Source organism: Phoenix dactylifera, chromosome 17, assembly GCF_009389715.1.
Source record: "Phoenix dactylifera cultivar Barhee BC4 chromosome 17, palm_55x_up_171113_PBpolish2nd_filt_p, whole genome shotgun sequence".
Lineage (NCBI taxonomy): Eukaryota > Viridiplantae > Streptophyta > Magnoliopsida > Arecales > Arecaceae > Phoenix > Phoenix dactylifera.
In genome coordinates, this window is record NC_052408.1 from 7,173,837 (window position 1) to 7,183,150 (window position 9,314).

Sequence of the window (9,314 nt, forward strand, 5' to 3'; positions counted from 1 at the left end):
CCAGTGCAATGACCTGCTCACACCATAAGGGGTAGTTATCTGGGGTGAGCTTAAGGGTAACGAAGTTTCCAACATTGAATGAGATGGTTGCCATGGTGATTAATTAGCAGATGAGAAGAACTCCTGGTGCTCACATAGGCTCTAATACCAAACTGAAAAAGAGGAAAATCTGGAAAACTATTTTTAGTTTCTGAACTATGAAACGTGAGCACCAGAACTGAATTTTTTTTATTCTGTTTGGATCAATTAAAATATATTTTGTTTACAAGATTGAAACCGTAGACTGTTGTGAGAAACAAGCTCTCTCTGATTTACCATTACAACAATAATGCATTTAAAGTTTAAATATCCGGTGCATTGCTTGGGCTGAAGCTGCTGTTTGTTGCAGATCAGAAGAGGTTGAAACAGCAACTGGTTGTTGGCTGAAACAGCAGCTGGTTGTTAGCTGGATTTTTCAGATTTGTTGGAGATAGATTTGAACCAAGCTTATCCCAACGTCATGCCTCTTTTGATGGGTGTTTGTTCCGATTCTCAAGCCCTCATCTTATCACTCCATGTTATGTGGCTTGAGATCGAATGGTGTTTCGCTGATAGGGCTGTGATCTTTTTTTTTTCTTTAAATAATAGCTAAAGTTTGGTCACTTTGGCTTCAGGTGGATTATTCCTAAGCTGGTTACAGAATGCCAATTTTTTAAAGGATTTTTGAAGAGAAGGGTTAATTGTCTTTAAAGAGAGAAGTATGCTTTAAAAGTAAGTTTTCATGCTTTTATTATTTAATAAAGTTTTTCTATTCTCTTGGTGCTTGTTCTTGAAGTCTTGGGCATTGGAAAGTCCTCCTACATAGGATCATGCGGTTTTACAACTATGACAAAAATAATTGCGTCACACTTCAGCAGGGATGCAGCATGCCAATACCACCGGGCATTCAGAACACCTCATATATTATGAGGGTAACTCCAACTATCTTTTCTTTTCTTTCTTTGTTTTATTTTTGATTATTAGTTGGACTAACTTAATGATGTAGTCATACTTAATCTCATCTTTCTGTCTCTTATATTTCATTATACGAATGCCTTATTTTATACATACTTATATTGATTTTGTACACAGTTAGCACACTATATTATTGAGAAAGATTAGACAAAACTAATTACTTTGATTAACTCTAATCACTTTCATTAATCACAACATATTTTGGCCCTGTTTGGAGGAGCTGTTGGCAGTAGAGCTGTTAGAAGTAGAGCTGTTGGAAGTAGAGCTGTCTGAAGTAGAGCTGTTATAAAAAGCTGTTTGCTGTTTGGTAACTACATTCGTAAAGTGCTGTGGTACTTTGTTTTGTGTTTGGTAAACAAATTGAGAAAGTACTTTTGTATGACAAAATTACCATAAAGAACATTGCATAGTATTATACAACAGAACATAATAAAACATAACATAAATTAATACATAAATATACGATATAGTATAATATTATTGTAATATAAAATAATATTATGTTGATATAGCATAATAGTAATATAATTATTAGAGTAAATTAATATTTGGTAATATAACATAATATTAAATTATTTAACATAACATATTAATGTATTATGATATAATGTAATATATATTATATTTATAGTATAATACAATAATAAAAGTATAAAATATTATAATTATTAGTATAAATTAATTTTTCATAATATAACATAATATTAAATTATTTAACATAACATATTAATATATTATGATATAATATAATATGATATTATATTTATAGTATAACACAAAAATAAAGGTATAAAATATTATAATTATTAGTATAAAATAATTTTCCATAATAATTTCCCATAATTTTCCATAAAATAATTTTCCGCGGTCCAGGGGCTCTTCTTCGTGGTCCACGCTCGAGGAGGACCTCAGCGTGGGCCGCGAGGTTGATGATAAAAAAAAAAAATAATAATAGATTGATTTTGGAAGGTATGGAAAAGGATTAAAATTTTTTTCTTCTAAAATGTGGTTCAAGAGATGCATACAAAAATTGAAAAGAAAATACTTTTTCTTATGGAAGGGAGTCTGACGGTTAGGGTTCTTGGCTCCAGCAGATTTTTAGGTTTATAAAGGGACAAATTATATAATTATGTTATTTTAATATGGGCATTTTTGTCAAAAATACAGCTTTCCGAAAAAGCTGAAACAACTTCCTCCCAAAAGCTCCAAATTGGAGCTTCCTCCCAAAAGCTGTTTCAGCTTCCCGCAAAAGCTGAAACTGCTTTTTGAAAAATTTACCAAACACAGTTTTTCATCTAAAAGTACTTTTGGAGGGCCAGAAAGTGCTTTCTGGCCCTCCAAAAGCTCCCCCAAACAGGGCCTTTATACCCACATGTTTCTTTTTATCCACCTAGTCGAAGGATTAAAAGATAAAAAGCATCATAATAAGAGGTAGAAATATACAAATCGCAAGCAAGATGGAGGTAGAAAGTGACCTCTCCAATGTGTCAAGGAAAACACAAGACTTGTTCAACTATGACAAGACTCATTTCAAATCCATGGAACATTTCATCCCGATATCTCTTGGCCTTGTGATAGTAGAGCATCCAAAGAGGGCCCCCTCAAACAATAGCAGGCAAAGGCAAAAAACAAACCGGAAAATGAAAACAGGTCGAAGGCCGGATGAGCACAGGAACCGACAGCAACGACAAGTGGCTTAGGGAAGTAACAGCAGCCATATAATGTATGTTTGCGCAAGCCTTCATAATATCTTACTAATATTTGTGGAGCACTCTCCGTGACTTTAGACGCCACCAAGTATCTCTCTCGCTGCAGTCATTTTTTTTACAATTTCTCCCGTATGCATTCGTTCTTTGGGTAATTTGTTGGAACATTGGAGACCAATGCTAATCACTGAAATTAAGCACTCTTGTATCCTGTGTTGTTTAGTGCACCTCTGTTGTATGATGCTATTGATAATTTCATACTCCTCTCGTATCAACTGCGGATCTACGATGTTCATAATTTGAGTAGGAAAAGCCATCTCAACAAATCGATGAAGATCTAGGCTCCCATTGAAGGCTTCATCAGTGGGTCTCCTTCCCGTAAACATCTCCAAGAGAAGTATTCCATAGCTGTACACATCTCCTTGAGTCGATACTTGGCTTCCCAAACCGTACTCTGATATATGTTTGTACAAAGACAACGACAAAAACATAATTAAACATTCAAGATAAATCGCTCCACAAACAAAACATAGAAGTGGATCATTTCTCTATGCCACCGAAAGATTATATTAGAAGCTTAAATTCAAATCAAAAGGTAGAAATATGTTGTACTATAATCAATGAGCCAGATTAGCCTATCTGTCTTTAGCTGCTCATTATTAGTATATATAGCCTACGTCGGAAGAAACTGAGTAGCAGCAAAATTTGTGCATGGAGTCTCACCTGGAGCCATGTATCCAACCGATCCTTTTATCGCCGCCAAGCTAGCAGATATGGAGAATGAGTTAGTAGATTCAGAGAGAAACTTCGCCAGCCCGAAGTCGCTCACACGGGCAGTCATGTTACCGTCCAGAAGAATGTTGCTCGGCTTGAGATCACAATGCACGATTGACACGGGGCTGTGATGATGAAGGTAATCCAGTGCAGAAGCCACGTCGATGGCTATGCTCACTCTCTGTTCTAAATTCAAATTCCTCATCGGGCAGTGCTCATTCACTTTCGGATGCAGCCATCGTTCCAGGCTTCCATTCTCCATAAATTCAAGAACCAATGCTTTGAAATCATTACCTCTAAAATCAACACTAGAGCATGCAGTTATGATTTTGACCAGGTTCCGGTGTCGGATGCTTCTCAAGGCCTCACATTCAGCTATGAAACTCCTTGAAGCCCCCTGCTGCTGAAGGTTCAGTATCTTTATAGCAACCATCTTTATATCATCCCAATCCATGACCCCTTTATATACAGAACCGAAACTCCCAACACCAATCAGATTTGCTGAAGATAACCCACCAGTTGCTCTGACCAATTCGGCGTAAGAGACTCTAACATGTTCTGTTCTGATGGCTGCCATGGATGGACGTCTCATTCTTGTCTTTCGAGTCCGGTAAAGTAACACGAAGAAGAGAATCAGAGTCAAGCCTAGAACTCCACTGGCAGCTGCGATGATCACCGCCAAGATAGCAGCTTTGTGTTTTTTCCCATGGGGTTGGGTAGAGGAGCAGGGTGGCAGGTGCAGTTCTTGGATTCCACCACAGATTTTTCGATTTCCAATAAGTGAAAATGCGCTCATATTTGCGAAGACACCACCTAATGGAACCTCGCCTTCAAGGTTGTTGAAAGAAAGATTCAGAAACTCAAGCGAGTGAAATATTTGGAAATAGTCTGGTACATGCCCGAACAGGTTGTTGCTTGAGAGGTCCAGAAATTGAAGGCCTTTTAGATTGCCCAACGATGTCGGGATGATCCCCTCAAAAAAATTACTGTTCATGTTAAGGTTTACGAGGACCACGCATTTGCCAATGCTATCAGGGATTTCGCCATACAGTCTGTTCTCGGAAACATCGATGTCATTGACATTTATCAGGCTGCCAATTTCGGAAGGTAAGAACCCATGTAATGCGTTGTGTGATAGGTCCAGGACTTCAGATAGGGAAGACAGGCTAAGAATCTCTATGGGTATAGGGCCTGTAAGCTGATTGTGGGAGAGATCTAGTGACTGCAAGTTCTTGCAGTTTCCAAGGTGGGTTGGAATGGTTCCACTCAATATGTTTCCTTCCAGATAGAGTTTATTCAACTGACTAATGTTTCCCATTGATGGAGGAATTTGGCCGGAGAAATTGTTGTAAGACATATCTAGTACATGCAGTGCATTAAGATTTCCAAGAGAGGCAGAAATGTTACCAGTGAGAAGGTTTGCACCCATGGTAAGTTTTTTCAGGTTTTTCAGATTCCCTATATCTGAAGGCAGGCTTCCAGATATCTGGTTCTGCGAAAAATCGAGGATCTGGATATCTGTGGAGAGGTATTGGGTAAGACACCTGAGAGGCTGTTGTTGCCGATCTCTAGTTTTGTCAATTTGCTGCAGTTGGTTAGAGCGGTGAGGAAGCTCCAATCATCGGCCTCCTTGGCTGTTAGTTGGTTCTCGGAAAGTCCCAGGATCGACAGGTTCTGTAAGGTTCCAAGGTTACGAGGGATTTTTCCATGGAGATTGTTTGATTGGAACCGTATGCGAAGCAGTCCCGAGGAATTGGATAATGAAGAAGGGATAAGTCCGATGAAGTGATTGCCGAGCATGTCGAGATATCTGAGGTGGGGAAGAGTGCTACCTATGTCAGATGGGATGATCCCTCCGAGACTGTTGAACCCCACACTCAAGATACGGATGCTTGTGAGATTGTAGAGACAGGGAGGAATCATGCCTGATAACTGGTTTTCTGGTACATCGAGCCTAGCAAGGGAGGGCAGACGACATAATGAAGATGGAATGCCTCCGGACAGAGGGTTCAATCCAAGAAAAAGCCTGGTGACAGAGGTCAGGTTCGCTACCCAAGGTGGGATGCCGCCCGTAATCATGTTGTGCGACAAGTCGAGGTTGTCCAAAGAGGAGAGGTTGGCCAAAGATGTTGGCATGGCTCCCGTAAGATTATTCGTTGGGAGGACCAAGTCAATAAGCTGGGGAAGTGATCCCAACTCTTGGGGCACCTGTCCGCTGAGGAGGTTGTCGCCCAAGTGAATCCAACTCAGATGTCTGCAGTTCGCAAGACTGGATGGAATTTGTCCTTCTAGAAAATTCACGCTTAGGTTGAGAAGTTGCAGCTGGTGCAAATGGCCGAGCTCTTGAGGGATGGATCCGTCGAGTTTGTTATGTTGGAGACTCAGTCTTCTGAGGAAGGCTAGATTGGCTATGGATGGTGATATGGTGCCGGACAAGCCCAGAGAGGGTAAGTCCAGAGCAATGACCCTCTCAGGGTGCCGACTACCACATGTGACGCCTTGCCACTGGCAGAAATGAAGCGACTTGTTGTCCCAGGAGGACAGAGCCCCATATGGATCATCATATATATGGGACTTGAATGAAATGAGAGCTGAGTGGTCGCTTACGCTTTTGCTGTTGTTCCCCACCAAGGAGGTTGCAGTGCTGGTGGTAATAGCAGGAGATTGGGGAGATGAGAGCACAAAAAGACACAAGAGTAGAAGAGTTGCACGCATGAGAGAGGACCACCAAGAGCATGCCCTCTGTGAGTTGGAGAGATATCCCATGTGCGCTCTTAGGAAGTTAAGAGGAAAACAATGAACAATATAGCTTGGTGGAGGCTGTGGATGAAACCTTCTAAGTGCATGCAAACTTTATAGTACGTTTGAAATTACTTAACCTACACAGCAAAAAAGAGCTTCCAATGGTATTAGAGATAGCTAAGAGGGGCACGTAACGCTAAGGTTGGTTCCTTGGTCAGGGCGACTTAGGGGACAACGCACGCGAGCACAAGCCTTTTTTTAATAAAAAAACGTGAAGTGATGGGCGTACGGGTAATGGAGAAAGACGGGATGAGGGTCATCGGCACGCGCGGGAAGACTCTTTTGGAAAGTAATTTCCAAGGGCAGAATGGGGTCGTTGGCACACGTGGGATGACTCTTTGGCAGGAAGCGCAGGTTCCACGCGCGTGCGGGCAGTTCCTCGCGGCGTTACTCTCACGCAACTCGCCGATTTTTGTCGGCGGTCATGTCATGGCTCAACGCACGGGATTAAAAAACGGCGTCAAGGGGAGATGTGGGAGTTGGCGTTAAATGCACGGAGTAGAAAGATGAAACTTAATCAAACCTATAATATTATTCAAAAGGAAATGCTGGAGAATGTCTCCTCATTTTGCTCTCAAAGCTTTTAAAGCTCTTCACCTCTTTCGTTCTTTTTTAATAAATTCCATCCTGTTTGAGCGGTGGAGATTGGCAAAAGTTGTCACGTATGTGAGCCAAATCATGAATCATGTTTTGGGCATACTATTTATACGTCTTGAATTAAGATGCGATGGGCATCTTCCGTGATTTGCTAGATTTCATATCATACAAAGGGTTAGCCTAATCACGGGCTTGGAGGCTATAGGTTTTGGAGATAAAATTATTACTCTTGTTGAGGGACAAACTCTCTAGAAGGTAAACTTATCTTAAAAAATTATCCATGAGGCTATATCGGAAGAGGGGTCCCCGTGCTACGTGTTGCCTTAAACTAAAAAAAAAATAAATCTCGATTTGAGCTGCTCATATTCAATTTAATATTCAGCTCAAATTCAACTTGCACAATTAGTAAACAAGCCAAGCTTATGCTAGGCTTGGCTTGCTCAAGCTCATTTTAAATAAGCTCAAAATCAAAATCATTACATAATTGTAATGGTGGTTATTTTTCAGAAACAAATTTTATAGCATAATTATTGAACACTAATACAATTTATGTATAAATAAATGCATTCTTAATAATTACTAAGATATATATATATATATATATATATATATATATATATATATATATATATATATATATATATATATATATATATATATATATATAACGGTAAAATTTAAATGTGAAAGCACTAAGGGACCTTAAATTTTCAATGGATTCTTGAGCAACTCAACGTCAAAATAAAATTAAAAGAGCTAACCTCAGTTTGACTAAATTAAAAATCAAAACCAAGCGCCAATTATGCCGCATACACCCCCAGCTAAAAGGAGGGCTAGCGATCAACCATGGGCCTTTGCTGTGTAGGAAGTTAACAATATAGCTTGGTGGAGGCTGTGGAGGCTGTGGATCTCCCATCGCTGGTGTCAGCTAAGTGCAAGCAAACTTTATAGTAGGATTTCTGGGCCGGTGAATATCTGGAGGAGTCTCTATTTAGACGGACTTGGCTTGGGTGGCGGCTCTCTAGCAAAGCAACTGAGAAGGGCAAGGGACCACACCAGATAATTTAGTCCCACGTCGCTTCGAGAAAGAAGCTGTTGAAAAGTCTTTCGACTTGCTGGGGAATAATCTATGAGAGCTGACACCAGCGATGGGAGATCGAAGCTGGTCGTCAGGACTTGTTATCGACTCATCAATCATGGTAGACTGGCCCTACGGTATCAACATCAGGTTAACTTAATTATATTACAGGAGAATCTGGCAATTTTTAAAAATTATTTATCTAAAAAATAATTACGGAGGAATATAAATTTTATCATATTTGGTTAATAAAAAATATATTCTAAGAAATAATTGGAAAAACATTACTATATTTGGTTTTATATGAGAATATTGCTAAATTTTTAATGATGCCTTTAAATAAACAACTCAGGTAGTAATATTTTTTTTCTAAATCCATTTGTTGACCATTTATAGCCCACTTACATAAATATTATCAATATTGCCTATTTCTAATATTAAAATATATTTACATGAGTTGATAAATATTTTTAAATTAATTATACATATATTAAAAAATATATTTCTTATTATAAATAAATTGTAGTATATTTTAGTATGTAAATAAACATTTAATTATTAATAAATTCTAAGTATATTTATTGATGATGAATAAATATCTATTATTTATTTAATAATTATTATTATTTATTACTAATTAATATTAATGATATTAATGAAATTAATATAATATAAGTGAGAGTATTTTCATCAAGAAATGGCATTATCAGATTATCCCCATTTGGTAATCTAATATGGAAAAGCAAATACCACCTCTTGGTGGTATTTATTTTACCTTCTTTCTTAAAAAAAAGATATATGACCCACCATTTATCTTACTATCTTTCTCATCCATTTTTGTACCAAATATGGTAATTCGACATACAATTATTTTTTGTTATACCAGATTACCCCCAACCAAATAGGCTCTAAGAAAGGTAAAGGATGGTGCAAGATATTTTAGTCCTATTCGCTTGAAGAAAAAAGCTGTGTTGCACAACTATTCCCACTTTTGCCTTAAATGCAATGTAGAAAAGTTTTTAGCTTGCTGTGGAATAATCTGTAAGAGCTAGTACCAGCCATGAGAGATTGAAGCTGGTCCTCAAGACTTGTTATCGACTCATCAATCATGGTAGACTGGCCCTCCAGTATCAACATTAGGTTGACTTGTATTACAGAGTAATCTAACAATTTTTGAAAATTATTTATCTAAAAAAATAATTACAGAGAAAAATAAATTTCACTATATTTGGTTAGTAGAAAAATTACTATAAAAAATAGTATTGCAAAAAGATTACTATGTTTGGTTGTAGGTAAATTTTATATAAGAATATTGCCAAATTACCAACGATGCTTTTAAATAAACAATTCAGGTAATAACATTT

At 38.0% G+C, this 9,314-nt stretch overlaps 2 protein-coding genes across 2 annotated transcripts; both read right to left on the reverse strand.

Moving 5' to 3' along the window:
• Window positions 1-2,438: 2,438 nt before the first annotated feature.
• Window positions 2,439-5,237, reverse strand: LOC103699515 (receptor kinase-like protein Xa21). The gene is made up of 2 exons (XM_039114821.1): window positions 3,423-5,237; window positions 2,439-3,153 (listed from the first exon to the last, which is right to left on the reverse strand). Exons 1-2 carry the CDS (start codon window positions 4,900-4,902, stop codon window positions 2,777-2,779), a joined length of 1,857 nt encoding a protein of 618 aa, XP_038970749.1. The 5' UTR covers window positions 4,903-5,237; the 3' UTR covers window positions 2,439-2,776.
• Window positions 4,932-6,243, reverse strand: LOC120104349 (receptor kinase-like protein Xa21). Its single transcript, XM_039115272.1, has one exon. It carries the CDS (start codon window positions 6,237-6,239, stop codon window positions 4,932-4,934), a length of 1,308 nt encoding a protein of 435 aa, XP_038971200.1. The 5' UTR covers window positions 6,240-6,243.
• Window positions 6,244-9,314: the final 3,071 nt, after the last annotated feature.

Bases quoted from the DNA above. Each gene is read 5' to 3' on its own strand.
- LOC120104349 (XM_039115272.1), bottom strand. From the start codon at position 6,239: ATGGGATATCTCTCCAACTCACAGAGGGCATGCTCTTGGTGGTCCTCT.
- LOC103699515 (XM_039114821.1), bottom strand. From the start codon at position 4,902: ATGGGTGCAAACCTTCTCACTGGTAACATTTCTGCCTCTCTTGGAAAT. The intron at 3,154-3,422 runs GTGAGACTCCAT...AACATATATCAG, and splicing joins GGTTGGATACATGGCTCCAG to AGTACGGTTTGGGAAGCCAA.